The sequence below is a fragment of the Prenolepis imparis genome, unplaced genomic scaffold (genome assembly GCF_030444845.1).
Source record: "Prenolepis imparis isolate NDT839.2.m4 unplaced genomic scaffold, iyPreImpa1.0 SCAF_11, whole genome shotgun sequence".
Lineage (NCBI taxonomy): Eukaryota > Metazoa > Arthropoda > Insecta > Hymenoptera > Formicidae > Prenolepis > Prenolepis imparis.
In genome coordinates, this window is record NW_028141169.1 from 13,540,369 (window position 1) to 13,563,283 (window position 22,915).

A 22,915-nucleotide genomic window follows, 5' to 3' on the forward strand; every position below is an offset into this window, starting at 1 on the left:
ACGCGACGATTGGCGGCGCTCGTATCGACGATCGAGTTTCCGAACTTGATGAATTTATAATCATACTCCTCATTCCTCATTGGAAGAAAAAAGATAATTAGCCCTCCCTGCCCACTGATCTCTATACTAACTGGATAGACTATATGATCTTCACCACCGCAAAGTTAGCCCCCCCCCCACTTTGACTTTTGTAATTTTTCTTTTTACCAATCGTTTGGTGGTCGTTTGGTAGTGTTTGGTACCGCATTAAAAACTTTTGGTGGTCTTTCGTTTTTTTAAAAAATCAATTTCAAATTTTTACCCTTCTCTTAGCCCCCCCACTTTGACTATTGTAATTTTTTTTTTTACCAATCGTTTGGTGGTCGTTTGGTAGCGTTTGGTACCGCATTAAAAACTTTTGATGGTCTTTCGTTTTTTTAGAAAATCATTTTCAAAATTTTTACCCTTCTCTTAGCCCCCCCACTTTGACTATTGTAATTTTTTTTTTACCAATCGTTTGGTGGTCGTTTGGTAGTGTTTGGTACCGCATTAAAAACTTTTGGTGGTCTTTTGTTTTTTTAGAAAATCAATTTCAATTTTTTAAGGTACCATTTTATGCGCAGCGTACTGCCGCAGCAATTCGCTCCTATTGGTTGAAGTTCAATTGAATGAACAGCAAAGGCAGCAAAACAAGAGAACACGCAAGATGCAATTAGTTGATTCTAATTATTATTTCAGTTATTATTGTTGATATCAATAATAAATTTTAGGAATACAATTGATAATTATGAGAATAACAAGTAAAAACCGTAATCTTAACCTTAAAATAATTTTAAAAAAATGAAATAAGGCTATAGGACACATTTTCCGTAACCGTAAACATAGGCCGGTATTCATAGTCCGTTCTCATTTCAAGACCGTCTTAAGTAATGTCTTAAGATGCAAATACGGCTCTGTGATTGGTTAATCACATCTTAAGATTGTACTTAAGGGTCGGCAGGCGACCCAGGCAAACTCCGAATTGATGTTAGAGACCTCGCGCGGTGACAACGCGAAACTCCGGTTTCAGTGTTACCAACGTTGAAAAACCAATTTCAGGTTCTATGTAGTGGTGTATATCCGTACACGTACACACTATTGCATTGCTCACGCGGACGCACGGTAGAGAGACAAGGATCGATAATCATGTTATCCTTGTTCCTCTACCGTGCTAATCACGTGACATGCTACACGCGAGATACGGCCTGAAAATGCTTTCTGGCCTTCCGTAGCAGAAGGCAGGAATGTAGCAAGGCTAATAAGCACCCACTTTTTGTAAATTTTATATATGCTTATGCACATATGTGCGTATATATAACAAATAGTATCAAAAATTTATATATATGTCTCCAAATTGTACAATGATAAATAATAATGATAAAATAATAATTCGCAGAGTGAACTAATATACAACATGTAAGACACGGGCGCTTATTAGACTTGGCAATTTATTGCTTTTTTATTTCTACCTTTTTATCGATATTTTATGTATCGTCAGCGCGATAGAGAGACAAGGAGAGAACGAGTATTTTAATTCTTGTCTAACATGTAGTGGCAATTGTAGATTTATAGGCTAACAAATATGTATTACTTAATTACTTTTTGATTATATTGATGTTACTGTATAAGAATACTTGCTCCATATAAATCGTGATGTAAAGAACATACGAGTAACATATTATAAATAGCTCAATGCAAGGTGTTCGGTCTGTCACCCTGAAGACTCAAGTTCAAGTCTATCAATACGATTTTTTTTAATAATATATTAGAATATATAAAAATTATTTTAAAAAATATATTTTTAAAGGCGATTAACTTTGAGAATTTTTAAATATTGAAAAGATCAATTATTTTACAACTATCATATACATAAAAATGCAAAATAATTCCGTGAATAAATTAATGTATCCTGTAATAAATCAATAATTAATATATATATATATATATATATATATATATATATATATCAGGGACCCGGACCAAAACCGATAACCGTTCCATAACCGTTTTTTTAGTAGAACAGAAACCGTAAACCGTATTGAAATTCTGATAAATTTATAACACCGGAACCATAACCGGACCGTTAAATTATTTTCGGTTTACGGTTCTTTTCGGTTTTTTTTCTGTTTTTGCGCAAATGACGGAAGTGTCATGATAACTGTCTCCTCGAAGTGCAATATTATACAATTATAATTATAAGAGTATTTTTGTGTCGCCAGTGAAGAATAAAATTAAGCAATTATTGTAAACAACCCAACTGGCTTAATTGATCTTTATTAATTCGATATCATATATAAATATACAGACTACGTTTCGACCTTCGGTTCAGGTCCTTATCAAGTCTAAAATTAAAGGATAATACTATATAGAAGGAATCATTTTATAAAAGCATAGCGCAAATCAAGTTGAAAACAACAATTATTATAAAGTAAATGATTAAAACATACCTTACTTAAATTTTTTTTCTTTTTTCAACATGTTACAATTCTCTCTGTACTAAACGTTTCGTATAGATGGTAAAAAACGAACTAAGTTAGACATCCTTTATTATTCTATCATAAATAGGGTTTAAATTCTCTGTGTCTTTATGTAGGATGTAGGTTAATCGTGTTGTTAAATTTTTTTATATAAAACATTTCAGCTATCTCTTTTCTCTTTTCCTAGTATGTGTTTCACGATGTAAAATATTAAAGGTTGTCCATTTAAAGTCATGTAAATATTCATTTCTATGTTTGCTTATAACGCTTTGGTTACATCATTAACAACTTACAATTAGTCGATCACGCTATTTTGTTATCTGATGAACATTTCCATAATAAGAACTTACATATTGTTAAGGGAATCTTGTCTAATAATTGCTAAAGCAAACATAGAAATGAATATTTACATGACTTTAAATGGACAACATTTAATATTTTACATCGTGAAACACATACTAGGAAAAGAGAGATAGCTGAAATGTTTTATATAAAAAAATTTAACAACACGATTAACCTACATAAAGACACAGAGAATTTAAACCCTATTTATGATAGAATAATAAAGGAAGTCTAACTTAGTTCGTTTTTTACCATCTATACGAAACGTTTAGTACAGATGAGAGAATTGTAACATGTTGAAAAAAGAAAAAAATTTTAAGTAAGGTATGTTTTAATCATTTACTTTATAATAATTGTTGTTTTCAACTTGGTTTGCGTTATGCTTTTATAAAATGATTCCTTCTATATAGTATTATCCTTTAATTTTAGACTTGATAAGGACCTGAACCAAAGGTCGAAACGTAGTCTGTATATTTATATATGATATCGAATTAAGAAAGATCAATTAAGCCAGTTGGGTCATTTACAATAATTGCTTAATTATAATTATTTTTTAAATGTTCTGAAACGTGTATGTATTATCGCAATAATGATAGCTGTGAAGATATTATATTTTCTGTTTTATATATATATATATATATATATATATATATATATATAGGTATATATATATATATAGGTATATATATAAAGTATATATAGGTATATATATATATATAGGTATATATATAAAGTATATATAAATTATATTACTCTAAAAAATTATTATTAATTTTTATGACATATGAAAATATATTTATATATGTATCTATATTATATATACCTATATCTAAATATATTTTTATGTATAATATGAAGTGTTGTTTATTTATGTCATAAAAATTAATAATAATTTTTTAAAGTAATATAATTTAGAAATTAATTTAATTAGAAAAACAAAAAGTAAAAATTTTTAAAAACCGGAACCGTAACCGAAAAAATCATAATTTAAACGGTTTCGGTTTTTTTATTTATCAAAAAACCGAAACTGGAACCGGAACAGTTATTCAATATTTTATTAAACCGTAACCGAAACCGAACCCTAATTTTGTTTCGGTCCGAATCCCTGATATATATATATATATATATATATATATATATATATATATATATTGATTACTGATTTAGAGAGATAGATTTATTACTGGATTAATTTATTTACCGAATTTTTTGCATTTATATATACAATGTGTTTGTAGTTGTAAAATTATTGAAATACTTTCAATATTTAAAAATTCTTAAGTATCGCCTTTAAAAATATATATTTTTAATAATTTCTATATATTCCAATAATAATAAATATAAAAAAATATATATATATACCGATAGACTTGAACTCGAGTTTTCAGGATGATAGACCGAACACCTTGCATTGAGCTATTTATATGTTATTCATAAGTTCTTTATATTATTCTTTATGCAGCTGATATTTTTATACAGTAATATCAATAAGAAATCAAGATAACACATACTTGTCAATCACATATATATATATATATATATATATATATATATATATATACATATATATATACATATATATATATATATAAACTTATAAATATTTTAAATATTCTTTCTAAATTATGCATATAATAATCCTTAAAAAAAATATATATTTTAATATAAATCATTATTCTATAATTTGAGATACATAATATATGCGAGATACGGCATACAATAAGATACAATTATTGGAAGATATTGTTAGGAGCAAGATCTAAGATATCGTTATCCTCGTTTTACATATACAGAGAAACAAAGGTAATACGATAGCCGGTTCTTGTTGACATTATCTTTCAATAATCGCATCCGTGTCCTCAACATATTAGTTTTGTGCCTACATGGACGCTACACATACGCGATGCAAGAGAGACAAAGACAGAACGATTATCTCTCTCCTTGTCAAGCTGTCAGTATGCTACCACGAAAATTTCCCCAGTTCCTTAGATCTAGTGAGAATCGTATCGTCCAGATTTCTCATCAAATAAGTGACATAGCTTCGTGATTTTTTTTTTAATATATTCTTTATATAATAATGCAGTCAGCTAAAGAGCCCGATTTTGCATTTTTGCTCTTAAAAATTTATAATAAATTAAATACGGACTCGCGGCTAACCCAATCTTACCCGTTGCTAACTGCACATTTCCCCAAGTTGATTAAAAAATTGTATTTTCACCTTTTTTTAATAAAATAGCTCTTTAGCTGATTACAGTCGAGCTTACTGATTAAGAATATCGTAAATTTAATGAGATTCATTCAGTATTTTGGCTAAAATCTGGATTATACGAATCCGTAATTCCCGGCCGGCCGACAGGCGTCTCCACCGTGTCGCCTGCCGACCCTTAAGACAGTCTTAAATATAAGAACCGACTATGAATACCGGCCCTAACCGTAACATAAGGATTTGACCAATCGTGTTGCTTGATTCGTTTCACATTGGTTGCATGTCAAATGAATCAAGCAACGCGATTGGTCAAATCCTTATGTTACGGTTATGTTTACGGTTACGGAAAGTGTGTGCTATAGCCTTATTATTTCATTATTTTTTTATTATTTTAAGGTTAAGATTACGATTTTTACTTGTTATTCTCATAATTATCTATTGTATTCCTAAAATTTATTATTGATATCAGCAATAATAACTGAAATAATAATTAGAATCAACTAATTGCATCTTGCGTGTTCTCTTGTTTTGCTGCCTTTGCTGTTCATTCAATTGAACTTCAACCAATAGGAGCGAATTGCTGCGGCAGTACGCTGCGCATAAAATGGTACCTTAAAAAATTGAAATTGATTTTCTAAAAAAACAAAAGACCACCAAAAGTTTTTAATGCGGTACCAAACACTACCAAACGATCACCAAACAATTGGTAAAAAAAAAATTACAATAGTTAAAGTGGGGGGGCTAAGAGAAGGGTAAAAATTTGAAATTGATTTTTTAAAAAAACGAAAGACCACCAAAAGTTTTTAATGCGGTACCAAACACTACCAAACGACCACCAAACGATTAGTAAAAAAAAAAATTACAAAAGTCAAAGTGGGGGGGCTAACTTTGCGGAGGTATGATCTTCAGCGCCTCGGAATGTTCAATTAGGTACTAACAGAGAGAAACCTGAGAGCGGCCACCGCGATTTAGCGGACGCGTGTACTGATGCGCCCCCTGACAAAGTGGACATGAACTACGTCGTTACGCTCGGTAAAAAACATAGAAATGGTTCGAATCCGTGATATGGTTCATATCTGAACTACTCGGATGAGAACCGAGTTGAGAACCAAACCGATGAGTCAGACAAGGACCAACAATCCATCGCTCTTGTCTCACCAACGATGAGCGTCTCGTGGACTCGTGCGGCGGCAGGCACGAGATTTCGCCTCTCGCGCGTAGCGTTCCACGTAATTCGAGGACAAAATTTTATGACGTTAAACTTTGGGCAATATATAAAAAATTAAATATATTAAATGTAAGGTGTAAGATCAGATTATAAGTTGAATAAAAATTATATCCAGTTTTTTGAGTACATTAAAAAAATTGTTTTTTGAAAGTGTATATTAAAATAATTGTTGAATTAATTTTGTTTTAGATGAATAAATATTCTAATTTGCATAAATAATAAAAAAAAAGTGCGAGTATATATGTACAGTGGTGGTCAGTGCGGGACATATTTTTTTTTAAATAAGTTTATAAATGTGTAGTAAAATTTAAGATACAAATCTTTTCATGTGCTTATGCATTATTCGCAAATTTGACATCATGATCATTCATATTTACGCATAAGCAGAGAAGACATCGTTGCTATACTATAACTGATGATAATTTGTGAGAATAATTTCATAGTATTTATTACGTCATTGCATCTGCAAAACTGAGATAGCATTTATAAAATAATTGATATCAAAAACTTTTAGTCTTACCTTAGTTAACATGATACCAAGAAAACAAAATCGAAAAACATTGTTTATGTATATTAACGAGAAATTTAAAGATAATAATTTTTTCAGCATTAACGTTATGCTGAAACAGAAAAGCATAATTTGTATTCGTAAAATATTGCATAAAAATAAAAATATAGTAAATTATAATACTGTGCTTTAAAAATGTATTATATAATATACTTGTGTGAGAGAAATATATGAGCGCTTTGAACGAAAATTCTTCGAAGAATTTGCAATTTTACTAATAATGTTTAAGAAATGTATTTACTGTGTAACAGAATTGTGATGTCGACATAAGCTTCTGATTTCTTTCTCCGCGAAAAAATCTGTCTTAAGATGATTTTCTCGAGAACTGCCAGTATATTGCCGATGATCACTGTCTTGAAACAAGTTTAAAAGCAATGTATTGATACTGTGCCGTTATCAATGCTACCAGATATGTCATATACACGTCCACACCGACCTTTTTAAAAAAAACATACATGTTGCTGATCAATAATATTATACTGCCCAGTAAGAAGATATCAGTGGAGAATGGCTCCTTGGAATAGGTGACCGGTATCTTGTAATCTTCGTAAAAGAAAATATCCTTTTCGACAGCTAACGGGAGAGATATACAGCAAAACAGAAAAACAGATAACGAACCACCTGCCAGATAAAGTCTGAATGGGATTTCCATAGGCTTTAAATTTGTTGCGATGATTCTTTTCATGACTTCGTCTTCAACGTGTAGAATATTGTTAAGTTTCTGTATCAATTGTTGTATCAATTCTCTTTGCACGTGAATTCGTGCAACCATGAAGATTCCTTCTAAGGCAACTATTAGACTGAGTACACCATCATTCAATGCTTTTTCTATTGATACGCAAAAACAACCGGATATTAATGCACCCGTATATGTGAATTCGAGTAACCACACAAACACGCTGTATATCTTCCAAAGTATCGGAAACGACGAATTGGCAGTCATAGGTAATAAATTGCCTGATAACAGATTTAGCCAGACATTTAAGGGATTCATCTTTTGGAAATCCATGAGTTCGATGTCGCCTTTCGCGGTAAATAAGTATTGTTCTGGAAGAGAAGGACATAATATAAACGTAGTTTGATTGATCGATTCTATTATTTTGTAAGTGTGCAATTTTATTATGTGCTAAATAAGACTCTAATGCTAATATATATACATATATTAATTATAGCTGCTTTTAAAAATTTTATTCACATTAAATTTAGGTACATATATCATTTCAGTAATATTTAAGGCCAACATACTTGTAATTAATCAAATTCAATGTCTCTTTTTAAATTTAAAAAAATAAACTTTGAAAATTTATTTAGTTTTAATTGTCATTAATATACTTGTTCTATAACAGAGTCACTTTTAGCATTATATTCTTAAAAATATACAGACATTGGATGTGCACTTACTTTTGTCTGACGTTTCTAGCGACATCCACGCTCTTCTCTGACCGTAAGAATATGTAGGACATATTTATCAATATGTAAAAGTTACTATATATCTTGAACTTATTAGTGTGTTTGTAAATTCTTCCTGTCTTTTATTAATATATTAAACATTCATACAGCAGTCTACAGAATTGGAAATATGCTCCATTCCTTGTAATTAAGGGACATTTGCTCTATGTTCATTTATCGAGTGCATGGATGAATCATTAATAATTACAACATTATGAATAGCTGATAGACGTCGTATATATACTATGTACGCGAATATAAGGGAGTTCTCGTGAAACAACAAATGTTATGATAGTTAACGACAATTTGAATTGAAGAAAACTGGTTTTAATGCGACTATAAGTTTGCCTGTAATTATCAACGTAGTATAAAGAAGCAATTATCTTAGGCTGTACTGACCCTCTTTTATTGTCAGTACTGCAAAATCCGAGAAACGCTCTAAATTTACTGCTGTCTGACACATGCTATAATGATAGAAGAATTTCGAACTAATCTGAATATATTATTACAAAAAAAAAGAATTATTTATTAGGATAATTTATAAAATATTTAAAGATCCTATCTTTATAGGTATATAGCACAAGCTGATTATTAACGTAAGTTATTATTTTTAATATCATTTTAATTATTATCATTTGAGTTTCTAATAATAATAATTTTTTATATAATGATTTTAAATAATGATAAATTTTTGGAAGTAGATATTTAAAAAGATAAAACTTCAACATCTTTTACACATTATAAACAACACTGCTATCAATGAAAAATATATAACTGTTATATAAGATATGCATATATACATATATAAAAAAAATACTATATATATGTATAATTATAAAATTTATTTCTCATGTTATCCTAAAAAAACACAGTTTTTATTGCTTTTCTGTTATAACAGAACTCATACTATACTAGCATATATACTATTATATTAACATATACTTACATTTAAATTTTTTAATTATCTATCCTACATTGTGTATTACTTAATAATTATTTTTAATATAAAAATTATTAACTATAGCAAGATAAAAATTTATCTTAAACATTATAAATTTATTTCTATTCATTTCTTGTTCATTAAGCTTTATACTTACTATATGTATGTAAAACTGCATAATAATGCTCTCATCACTTTTTAACTGGTTTTTAATAACAGAAGTGCAATAGAGTATGATTGATTTAAAATCTAGAATATTATTCGAAAACTTAAATAAATGTTTGAAAATGCTAATAGAATATATATATATATTAGAATACGAAATATATATATATAAACTCACCACCATGAATGACGGCAAAGACAAATTATATTTTTCAAATGTTGAAAGTTTAAGCTCTAAATTATTAGCTGATATCATAAACAAGAATGCTCGTTTTATGGAAGGTCTCAATCGATACCACTCCTGATGGAATGCTTGATCCGTTATTTCAATACTCTAAATTACAAAGAAGATAGTAATATGTAGTTCAAGTAATAAACTGAGGTATATGTAATGAAGGGTGGCAAGCCTGCATACACTCGTAGCAATTATTTACATATCAATGGCAGAAGCACTAACTTAACTGTGTAAATTTGCATATTTTTCAACCTAATAAATAATCGCTAGAAAACGATATTTGCGGATTAGAAAAATATCTGAGATGCAAGTGATTGAATCGAGAATTGAATCTTTCTGGGCAACTGTTCTTATCACTGAACTGTTTCATGTATAACATATAATAACAATGCATAATAATGTACTTTTCTCTCTATCTAATCTATGCATAATAATACATTTTTGATTTCTCACATTGTTCAATTTATACTGCTTTGTATTTAATTTATGTATATGTATATAAGAGTATATATTATTTAATTATATAACTAAATTTACCGCATCTAATAGTTGTTGTACACAAGAACATATTATATAGAGCTGCACTATTCCTCCAGATGCGTACATAGCGATCAAGGAACCTTCTAATAAAGTCGTTGATGGTATCTAAAATTTCAAGAAAACACAAAAAATTATGATATGATAAGTGATTTATTATAATTGATAATATTTTGCGATGAGATACATCTATATGTATATATTATATTACATATTATTATTATATATAATTTATTTTTATATCGCCAAAAAAATACACTCTAAATATTAATTAATTTAAAAAAAATATTTTTTTCTTACTGAAATTAGCATGATAGTGATACCGCAAAACCGAAGAACGCTAATAATATATATTAAACTAAAATTCAAAGATAGCAGTTTTCTCAACATTAACGTTATGCTAAAACAAAATTTATAAAATATTATTAAATTATGTTCAAAATTAAAATTAAAATTAAAATATTATATTAAATGTTAAAATAATAAATTTATTTAATTGAATGTTATACAATAAAACATTTCAAATTTAATTTTTGCAATTTAATTATTTAAGTGCATTTTTGTTACTAATTAAAAAATGTCACGTAAAAAGATTTATATTAAATAAAAACCTTTTTCGAAAGATCTCTGATTCTACTAACATTAAATTTTCAGTTAATAAATTTACCGAAAAATAGCGCGATGATGCCGACATAAAGATTTCATCTGTTCTTCTGCATTAAAATGTGTTTTAAAATACAGTTTTTTTTTATTAGAACTATCATTATCATTAATCTGCAGAACTCCATCGTGAAATATCATAGAGAGTTTTATAGCAATATATTTATATTGTGCCGTTATTAATAATATCAGATTTATCATGTAGCTATCCACACTAACTTTCTTTGTAAAAATATACATGCTGCTGGTCATTATGACAAAACTTCCCAACACAAAAATACTGGTCGAGAATGGTTCTTTGGTGTAAGCAATTGGCATTCTATAATCCACGTAGAAAAAAGTATCTCTTTGAAAGACTAACGTAAATGGTACGCCACTCCATATAATTATAGATACTAAGCCGGCCATCCAGTAAAACCTAAGTGGAATCTTCATCGGTTTCAGCGTCGCTATTACCGTACTTTTCATCATTTCGTCTTCTACGCGTAAAATGTCATTTAATTTCTGGATCAATTGCTGCACCAGTTTCCTACGCGTGTGAATTTGTACGACCAGGAAGACCACTTCTATTGTAACTACAATAGCGACCAAACCATCTTTCAGAGCTTTTTCTTTCGGCACAAACATGCACCCGGGAATTGTTATACATGTTTGAACTATTTCAAGCAACCATACTAAAATGCTGTATATTTTCCATAATACGGGAAACGATGAATTGCCAACAGTCATTGGTAATAGGTTACCTGAGATTTTGTTCAAACGAACATTTAAAAAATTAACTCTTTGGATATCCATAAATTTTATGTTGTCCTTTGCGCTAAGTTTATTCTATAAAACGGAAAGTATAATAATTATAATTGAGACTTCGACCAGATCGCTTCTATTTTTTCATGATTATATATTTTTACTCCATATTAAAATATATTAATGATCACTTATTTTGTCATTTCTTACGATTTTTTATTTGTACCTCTATGTATATTCTAATGTATTTAAAATCATCTAACTCACAATTAATGAAGTTGAATTAATAATATATTTAAAAAATTTTAAGTTTTAAAAAATAAAGAGAAAGCTTTTTTAATTTTGATCATAACACACTCATTCCAAAAAAATTCTTTTAGAATTTATATATTTTAAATAAAAATATATAGACAACTGTATATATGTATATATACATATACATATAGTATATAATACATTTACCTTTGCTTTATGTTTCTATCGATACTCAGGCTCCTTTCTGCCAAAGTGTTTAATCAAGACTTTCTAAGACTTTTTAAGACTATTCAAAAATTATTGCTATAATCTGAACAATTTATTATTTCTCTCGCAAATTCTTCCTTTCCATTTTTCAATACACTATATGCTCTATCATTATGCGACAATATACATAAAATATAAAATACGCTTTTTTCATTTTAAATATCTCTGTAGAGACATGTCGATATTTGCTATATTATTATTGCTCGAGTATGTGCGTGATAAATCATAAAAAGTCAGATCGCAATTCTCTGAATATATGATTAGTCAGGAAGACTTTGTACATTAGTGTACAAATATAAAAAAGAAAAAAAGCATAAATGTGATGGTAAAGAACGATTTATTGCAGAAAAATGTTCTGGATTCAATAAAGACAAATATGACTATAAATTTATTTGATTGTCACGTTTCTATAAGGCTATGATTATCTTATGGTATATGCCTGCGACCTTCACAGACTTTTAATCCGGCAAATCCATACAGCTTACTACATACTAATGTCTAACGTATCACGAGAAAACTTTTTATTGACATGGCATACTACTGAGTGTTTTAGTAAATTCATATATAGAATATGTTTTTAATTACATCTTCATATATTGCAAGCTCATCTTTAAGTAAGTTATTATAAATAATTAATTTATATTTGATATTTTACTAATGATTTTCAGAAGCATAACAAGAGACAAATATTTTGTTTTTTTATATATTAAAAATAATTGTTATTAAATAAAAATGTAGGTATAATTATTATCTAATGTAAGATAAGATTCAAGAATAGACTCTGTTGTAAATTCAATATTGTCATAAACAGTTAGAGTTTATTATATATGTATTTCTCAATTCTCTGTGTCACACAGTGAAATCTATGTTTTATACTAGCATTTTTACTTACATTTATTAATTGTCTATTTTATTGTACATTTAATACTATCTTTACTGAAAGAATTACAAATTTTAGAACAATGAAAGTTGATTTCAAAAAGTTACTATATATTTTTATATATTATTATTTTGTTTGTTTTTTTAGTGAGATATATACTTACTGTGTATATTATCTATATAATCATCCATCCATTTTTCAATTAATTTTTAGTAATAAAAGCGCGATGGAATATGATTGCTTTAAGATCTAGAAAACATTACTCAAAAACCGGAAAACATTTAAAATAAAGAAAGTTAAAATGCTAATAGAATATTTTAGAATATATGAGATATACATAAAAACTCACCATCATGAATGAGGGTAGAGACAAATTGTATTTTTCAAATGTTGAAAGTTTAAGCTCTAAATTATTAGTCATTATCATAAACATGAATGTCCGTTTTAGAAGATCCAAATTGATACCATTCCTCGTGAAATGCTTGTTCCGTTATTTTAATACTCTAAATTAAAAATAAAAAAAAACTTTAATACTCTAAATTAATACACTAAAAAAAAATAACACATGCATATAATAACATTTCTTTATTAATTTAATACCCACATTTCTATATTTATTTTGTCTTATATTTAATATCTATGTGTGAACGTATGCATTACTAAATTTACCGCATCTAATAGTTGTTGCACACAAGAACACATTATGTACAGCTGTACTACTCCACCCGACGCGTACATAACGAGTGAGAACGCTTCCAATAAAGTGGTTGATGGTATCTGAAGTTTCAGGAAAACACGAAGAATCATCAAGAAATGGTGATATACTATAATTGATAATTTGCGATAAGATGCACTATATTGCATTATATTGCCTAGCCATATCTAACAAGCATATTATTTCTAGAGATTAACTAATGTAAAAAATTATTACTTACTGAAATCACCATAAGCGATGCAGCAAAAGCGAAAAACGCTGATAATATATATTAGACTAAAATTCAAAGATAGCAGTTTTCTTAACAATAATGTTACACTGAAACAAAACTCATAAAATACTATCACATTACATATTATATTAACAAATAAAATTAAAATATTATATTAATTGTCAATTATAATAATAAGTTTATCTAATTGAATATTACACACACAAGAAAACATTTCTTTACCTTATTTATAAAATTTAATAATTCAAATGCACATTATACTTACTAGTTAAAAAACGTTATTAAAAGATTTATAAGATTAAATCAAAAGATTTTGATAAAAGAATATATGATTATACTGATAATTTTTTAAAAAACTTACTGAAGAACCGCGTGATGATGCCGACATAAAGATTTCATCTGCTCTTCCGCATTAAAATTTGTTTCAGAATAACACTTGTTTTGATTAGAACTATTGCAATTAATCTGCGGAATTCTATCGCAAAATATCATTGAAAGTTTTGAAGCGATGTATTTATATTGTGCCGTTAATAACAGTATCATATTTATCATGTAGCTGTCCACACCGACTTTCTTTGTAAAAATATACACGCTGCTGGTCATTATGACAAAACTCCCCAACACAAAAATATTGATTGAGAATGGCTCTTTGGAAAACACGACCGGCATTCTATAATCCACGTAAGAAAAGATATTTTTGAAAGATATTTTTGAAAGATTGTCGGAAATGGTACACTACTCCATATAATTATAGACATCACGCCAGCTGTCCAGTAAAATTTAACGGGAATCTCTATCGGCTTTATCGTATTCATTACTATGTTTCTCAAAATATCATCATCCACGCACAAGATATTATTCAATTTTTGTATCAATTGCTGCACCAATTCTTTACGTGCGTGAATTTGTACGACCAGGAAGACCACTTCCATTGTTATCACAATACCAATTAGACCGTCTTTTAAAGCCTTTTCTTTCGGCACATGAATGCATCCAGGAATTAGCACACATATTTGGACTATTTCGAGCAACCACACTAGAGAGCTGTATACTTTCCAGAATATGGGAAATGACGAATTGTCAATGGTAACAAATTACCTGAGACCATGTTTAATAGAACATTTAAAGAATTCACCTTTTGTACGTCCATGAGTGTTCGATATTGTTCTTTGTAACTAATAAATCTTTTCTGTGAAAAGACAAAAGGCATAATAATTGAAGCTTTGATCGGTTGATTCTACTTTTTCGTGATTACACATTTTTATTATGTGTGTATTAAGCGGAACTGTAAATGTGAACATTCTAATAACATTTGTTGTGTCATATGTTAATGTAATGTATATACCTATATCATTTTAATGATATATTTAAGATTAACACGTTCGTGAAATTAATAAATTAGGAATACTTATTCTCTATAAAATTTTAATAAATAGGTAAAGAAAAATATGACTTTTAATTTCAATTTTTATAACATTTGTTTTGCAAAAGGATTATTATATTTTAAATAAAAATAAATGAACAACTTATACAAAAAATATGCACTTACTTCTATGTTTAACGTTTCAATCGATGTTTACACTACTCTCTGCCGAAAAGAACAAGCAGAGCAGAGCAAATGTTTGAATGTTATCTCTATATCTTCTGAACAGTTTATTATTCTCCTTGAATTTCTCACTTTTTGATCAATGCGCTATACGCTATCATCAGAGAGAAGACTCAGGCCGGTATTCATAGTCCGTTCTTATTTCAAGACCGTCTTAAGTAATGTCTTAAGATGCAAATACGGCTCTGTGGCCGGTTAAGATTGTACTTAAGACATTCTTAAATATAAGAACCGACTATGAATACCGGCCTCATACCCGTATTCATAGTCCTTCCTTGAGGAATAAGGATTCCTTATTCCTTGTTTCAAGTTTCATAAACCTTCCTTAATCGAACAAGGAACCTTATTGGCTCCCTTATCTCAAGGCAGGTCATGAGCTTCCTTGAGGAGGAGATTCGCAGAATGAATATTACGAGACGTAGATGGAATGCTCTGATCATACGTACCTTCATCGATATTATCTTCATCCTCTTCCTTCTCACTTTCCACTTCGATGATCAGTTTTCTTTTCGTAGAATTCATCGTACTATCCATCTTTACATTATCTAAAAGTAAAAAGTCAACAATGATTGTCGTAATATAAAAGAAATATAAAAACTATATGTAATGCTTACATTTTTTCTCAAATACTGCAGTGCTGTCAAATGCACAGTCAATTTCTACATCTATATTTGCATTTGTTGCATCTATGAATTCTATCACTGGGTCATTTGGCTGTACCAGCGCAGGACCTCCACCTGTCATAAGTCGTTCGTGTCGGATTACCGTGGTTAATTTTCGTTTTCTAAAATAATTAATTATTAAGGTAATAGATATGAAAATATAATAGAAACCGAATATATAATTATACATAAATATACGAATATACATATGTATGGAAGGAGGATGTACATTGGAAGAAAAAAGTATATAAAAACTAATTAATTATCAATTAAACATTATTATTACTTACTTCATATTGTCCCAACATTTTTTTAACTGTTTGCTAGTGCGTACAACCTTGACTTGCATATTTTTTTGTTATCCTCTCCCATGCATCCGCCTTATCTTTTAGATCTGACGCACCGGTTTTTTTACTTTCTATTATTTTTTCTTCAAAAATAAGCTGCGCCAAGAGCATTTTTTCCTGCTCCGTATAATGAGCGTTTGTAGTTTTATCTTTATCCATTATTGTTGCAAAATTTATCACAACATATCACGACTCGATTCACGATCACCACGATACGAAAAAATTTTCATATTACATGAAATTAGTTGCAGGCACTATAAAACGATGCTGCCTCCAGTAAGTTACTAAAAATCCCTAAAATATTCCTTCCTTCTGGAAGGGAGACTCGAGGTACATTTGTGAAACAAGGCAGCCTTGGAGATTCAAGACATCCTTCATGAAGGCTTCCTCTATCCTTAAGATAAGGAAGGACTATGAATACGAGTCTTCTCTCTGACGAGATCAGCGTCTCTGATCTCGTCAGAGAGAAGACTGAGAGACGTCACGGCCCGGTCACAGTATATACAGCAGTGTTGTGAGACGGGCCGGGTTTTCTCGCGCATGCGCGGCCATAATGGCTGTTAGCAGTGATGTATCTATCTGTAGTGAAGAGGTGGTAGGAGATAGGGCGCTGACGGTTGACACTCTTGGGGGGAGAAATATGTAATATATATTTAATAATACAATATATATGTATATATATAATTGTGCATATGTATGCTGTATTATTAATTATATATTACAAATTTTTCCTTATATTACAAAAAATTTTGCAGAATTATGTGATCATGGTACATCTTTTTATCTGTACATATACCTCACTGATGCTATGTCCGCCGCGCATGCGCGAGAAAACCCGGCCCGTCTCACAACACTGATATACAGTAGCGCAACTCTCTGTCGGCGCCTTTGAAGTTAGTGTTGGCCAAAATGGAGTGCGCATGTGCGAAATAAGCGAGTTGCTCAGTAATGCCATCTAAACTTCTCTCTCGCACACTCTTGTTTGTTCTCTCTCTAACTCATTCTCTTTCTAACTCAGTCATTACTAACATATCAGAATAATATAATTTAACAAAAATAATACAAAATAGAAAGAAATAAAAATTATTATAATAATATGTACGTTAAAAAATAAATAAAAATTTCTAAAGCGTATCATTAATAAATAATATGAGACGTGTGTAATGTTAAAATAGACAAAGGTAAAAAAAAGAAAATATAATATATAAAAATTATTAACTATATACATTGTTATAAAAAAAATCATAGTATTATTAATTATATGTATCAAAATAATAAAATTATATATTATATTATACAAAAATTTAATTGCACGCTATAAATAAGTGACAACGAGAAATAATAAAATGCAATATTTTTATAAATTAAAAAAATTATATTTATTAAATATATAAATATAAAATTATTAAATACATTTTTGTATAATAATGTTAATATGAAGTATATAAATAAAATTTATGAAACAAAAATATAATCACATATAAAATATTTATTACAAATCACATATAAAATATTTATTACAAATTTTATTAATAAATAAAATTAAAAGTATTTTAGTTTTCCTAAAAATAACATGTTGATTTAATGTAGATATTCTAAAAATTACATTACATATTATATATTTATGATAAACAAAGAAATGTTTAAAAAAGATTTTTATAAATATGCATATACATATATATATATACCTAATATCTCTATTTTTTCTTCCAAATTCTTTACCTGTCTGTACCTCAGCTACTCGATCCACTTCGATACAAACAAGAAAGAACCTTAGAAGAGCAAAAGAGACTTTATATAAAATAATTAATAATATTATAATACATATAGTATAGTAAAAATACATATAGTAATAATCTATAAATAATGTTTTTATAAAAAATGAGATAAAATTAATTTTAATTACCGCTTTGTATACTTACTAATTATTATTCCAAATTGGCATGAGAATTATTGTCGCAATTAAATTTTAAGAGGGCATTTAAATGTGTTAAGGCATTTAAATGAGACTGAGAGAGACCGAAACAAGTAAGAGTGAGTGAAAGAGAAGTTCAGAGGGCAACTCGCTTACTTCGCGCATGCGCACTCCATTTTGGCCAACACAAAATCGAGAGAGTTGCGCTACTGTATATACTGTGGCCCGGTTTTAGGTGATCCCTGAAAGCGATACGCCCTCTGTGGACATAGAAAACGTGGACATGAACTACATAGCCAATGTCCACGAATGTTCTCAGAGGGTAACGCATAATGTCCACAATTTTGGTTGAGATCCATGCTAATGTGCACGAAATGACGTATATGTACAGTGGTGGTCAGTGAGGTTGCGGGACATATTTTTTTTAAAATAAGTTTATAAATGTGTAGTAAAATTTAAGATACAAATCTTTTCATGTGCTTATGCGTAAATATGAATGATCATGATGTCAAATTTGCGAATAATGCATAAGTACATGAAAAAATTTGTATCTTGAATTTTACTGCACATTTATAAACTCATTAAAAAAAAGTGTTGCAACCTCACTGACCACTGTACATATATTAATATCGCTCTCGTGCTCGCTCTCTCTCAATCATTAACAAAATAAATTTTTAAAAAGAAATCAGAAGAAAATTTTATTTAAATTTTTTTATTTGTTTAAAAATGATAGAGAATTTTTAAGTATCTTTTTTTTATTTTATAATTATATAAAAAAATAATATTTATATTACCTCGGTCTCTTCCTCCGTCTCGGCCTTTTCCTCTGCCTCGGCTTCTTTCTCTTCTTCGCATTCTCTCTCTCTCTCTCTCTCTCTCTCTCTCTCTCTCTCTCTCTCTCACTCATTTTTAAAAAGAGGTTATTAGAGATAAGAAATTTGTGTCAAAATTTGTTTTAGAATATTTTTTGATGTAAATTAATGTCTATATCGTTACGAATGCATTATATATTTATTAATCATTTTAGAAATGAAGAAAATAAATCGAAGTAGGATATACATAATTTGGCTTATAGGTAAGGTTCCGAAATAATAATATCAATACCTAGCTTGGCAAATAATAATTCTTAATGATTTTTGCTACTCTGAATATGACAACAAATTTAATAAATAACTTATTTTATTTGCGAAGCCAGGTATTAATTTCATTTAAAAATTGTCTTGTGTAAAAATTTTATTTATACTTTTACTGTTTCAAACAATTTATTAACATATATACGGGGGCGATTGTAATATAAAAATTTTTATATTATTTCTATAATGTTTTGGAAAATAAATTTTTTTAAGAAGAAGAGTCATTGTTAAAAACTTGTTTATATTCAACAAAAATATAATTTTTGAATGTAGAACGCATTTGTAATAAATATTTCAAAGAATACGGAATGCGAAAAGGAAACTTTAATGAAAAAGTTTTATCTTGATATATTTATATATTGCCGTTAATGAGTATGACGTAAAAATCGCAATCACAGTTGAAATAATTGCTTACATCTTCGACTAACAGGTCTTATCACGGGGAAATCTACATAATGTAGATTTCTTTTAACTGAAAGTAGGAGTTATTTTTGATCATCAGTATCAGTTATTTTTCATCTCTTTTTTCTATATTTGTTTTAGTTATTTTTCATCTCTTTTTCTATATTTATGTTTCAGTTATTTTTCATCTTTTTCTATATTTATGTTTCAGTTATTTTTGATCAGTATCAGTTATTTTTCATCTCTTTTTCTATATTTATATGTTTCAGTTATTTTTGATCAGTATCATTATTTTTCATCTCTTTTTTCTATATTTATGTTTCAGAATGTCCATTTTTGTGAGTGATTTATGAAAATTACAATTTTACTTTAATTTGATCTCGATATTCTGTGTGTATATATATTTCATGATACATATATGTATCTTATCTTTTATAGAGAATTCAGAGTGGCAATATTTTATATGTTTATTGTTAATTAATGATAGCATATAACAGAGAGTTTGAGTACTTCCTTAAATCTTCATTGCAGTTTGCGCTTATTAAGCATCATTAGTAACAAGAAAATGCATGATTTCACAATTTCGTAGCATGATCGCATTGATTTTTTTATTTATTCCGTGATAGGACCTGCTGGTCTATGATTTATGCAATCATTTCAACTGTGATTGCGATCTTCTACATAAAATTGAAAAAATCATGCTTCTTTTTCTCATTACTGGAAAGTCATACTCGCTGCAAAGTAACATATATGATTTGCAAACATTTATGATTCTATTGAGATATTATGGATGCAATGTCATGGTACAATGTAGCAAGTATTTCTGTCCATAATGACGAAATGATAAGATACAAAGAACAATAATAAATTTGCGGAAATATTTAATATTTTTTACAAAATTAATACATAAGAAATATTTAAATATAATATTTATTAAAAATTTTATGCGTTCTACATTATTTTACTTTTTTTATTGCTTACCTTTCTTCGCTGTATTGCTGCTTTTTACTTAAATTTGTCTTTTTATTTTTTATCATGCATTACTTATTTCTTTTGTTTTCTCCTATTCTCCATGTATTTCTTCATTTCTATTTTTTTTTTAAAGAATGATGCTCAAAATGGTTAACTTCTTTCTAGCTTTCCTGTTACAATTTTGTTTTTATTTTTTATTTGTTTAACACATTTTTCATTTTTCTTTTAATATTGCCTCTTTTTATGGCACGATTGTTATATCTCGTGCGAGAGTACAATTTTATTTTGATCATATATTTTAATGCTTGCAGCCGATGATTGTAGCACGCATTATTTTTGTCTAGCCATTCAGAATGTTTTTCATTTGTTACATTTATACACTCATTCGTTATTTTATCCAAAATTTGCTTTGATGCCCAATAATATTGCCATATATGATTGAATGTCATTAATTGCGTTTGGACCACTTTTGTAAAAAGATCTGTCGGTCGTACTAATTTCGTTACTGTAGGAGCATCTTCGTCTGCGTTTGGATATTCTCGAAATTCTATATACATCTCATTTTCCGCAGCATTGTCCATTGGCGTTTTCATCATACAATTACGGCAATTGTCGCATTTAGATTTTGTAACGCTTTATCGCGCTATATATCCAGCAAAAAATGCAATGGCGCTTTGATCATATATGTTAAGTGGATCAACATTTTCTGTATCTCTCACATTTTCGTATTCTTCAAGAGTTTGTAGTACATCTTCCACAAATGAGTCATCTTCAAAATTAGCGTCACATTCTACGACGGTATGACTTGCGTTCAACGAATTTTCTAACGTTTTAACAAGATGGCTCGGTGGATTAATAAGAGACTCGGCTTCTAGGCATTGAACATTGCCTTTATCGGTTGTTGGGATGTATCCTGTAGATATTATATGTCTCAAAGAGAGTCGAACCATTCTAGCAGTGGGATTGGGATTAAATCCTCCGCGTTGTCTTAATTTTGAAAATAAATGTTCGACCGAATCTTGATTGCATAATCCTGTGGCAAGTTCAAATTCTTCATATCGCCTTGTGAGTTCCTTATATATTCCAAGAGTAGCTTGTACAGTTAAACTGAACCCTTTCAAACAAGGAATTGTCGATAATTTGTTCGGCGATACAGACCATTTTGAGCACCATTCAACAAAATTTGTTAATAAAATTTCAATGTCAGGATTTTTGAAGGACAATGGTCGTTTTCCATCATATGTGATATTCAGACTGTAAGAATTGCAAGCATCTATTACTTTATTCAGATATTCTGTAAAATCAGCCGTTGCAATCCATGTATTTGTTTGTAATAGCTTTCCATGACCGGCAGTTCTTATTGCGGCTGCAAACGTATGACTAAATAATTGGAAAGCTCTTTTGACATTCATAGTTTCAAAAGAATTGGGGCGAATATGTGCCTCCGTAATATGAGACAATAAATTCGAACCTCCTTTAGTGGCATTATCTATAGACCACGTCAATTCAAAATCGGCAAATAATGCGATTATTTTTCCATCACAATACAGATGTTTGTGTTTTCTTAGTAAACTCGCCAATCTTTTCACTAAATGTGGAAAATCAAACGAAGCGTAATATCTCTTTTCATTATGTATAAAAAATGGTTTATTCGAGTGCACGCCAAGTTTTACATAAGCACTCTGATTACTTGGACCTTGATCGCATGTTACGAGTTGCACATCAGCACCCGTTTTAATCAATCTAGTTAAACATTCTTTTAATAAAAATATTATTTCCTCGGCTTTCATTCCTGTTCCAGAAAGGAAATATGCTAGTGGTTGACGCCATAAATGACGCGCATTTATACTGTCCAAACAAAATACAAATACGTGTTTTGCAGCCTCATGTTTTCTTCCTAGAGGTCCTAGGTCAACAAGTCCTTCTATTTGATCCAATTTAAATGAATATTCTTCATATG

The 22,915-nt window shown here is 29.1% G+C and overlaps 1 protein-coding gene and 3 pseudogenes across 4 annotated transcripts; all 4 read right to left on the reverse strand.

Annotated features, from left to right (window-relative positions):
* Positions 1-6,124: 6,124 nt before the first annotated feature.
* Positions 6,125-7,848, reverse strand: LOC145942979 (uncharacterized; annotated as a pseudogene).
* Positions 7,849-9,585: 1,737 nt separating this feature from the next.
* LOC145942670 (uncharacterized) lies at positions 9,586-17,048 on the reverse strand. Of its 3 annotated transcripts, XM_083049611.1 has the most exons (5): positions 16,477-17,047; positions 16,139-16,308; positions 15,971-16,069; positions 10,166-10,273; positions 9,590-9,727 (listed from the first exon to the last, which is right to left on the reverse strand). In XM_083049611.1, exons 1-5 carry the CDS (start codon positions 16,533-16,535, stop codon positions 9,720-9,722), a joined length of 444 nt encoding a protein of 147 aa, XP_082905737.1. In that variant the 5' UTR covers positions 16,536-17,047; the 3' UTR covers positions 9,590-9,719. The 3 variants fall into 3 exon arrangements, with proteins under 3 accessions (XP_082905736.1, XP_082905737.1, XP_082905738.1); XM_083049610.1 differs by having other exon boundaries at positions 9,586-10,273; positions 16,477-17,048; XM_083049612.1 differs by lacking the exons at positions 9,590-9,727; positions 10,166-10,273 and adding an exon at positions 15,769-15,905 and having other exon boundaries at positions 16,477-17,040.
* Positions 13,155-15,468, reverse strand: LOC145942668 (uncharacterized; annotated as a pseudogene). The gene is made up of 5 exons (XR_014426399.1): positions 14,280-15,468; positions 13,907-14,004; positions 13,641-13,748; positions 13,321-13,474; positions 13,155-13,220 (listed from the first exon to the last, which is right to left on the reverse strand). The product of XR_014426399.1 is annotated as an uncharacterized LOC145942668 (transcript).
* A 4,101-nt stretch (positions 17,049-21,149) lies between the features above and the next one.
* On the reverse strand, positions 21,150-21,924 carry LOC145942416 (uncharacterized; annotated as a pseudogene).
* Positions 21,925-22,915: the final 991 nt, after the last annotated feature.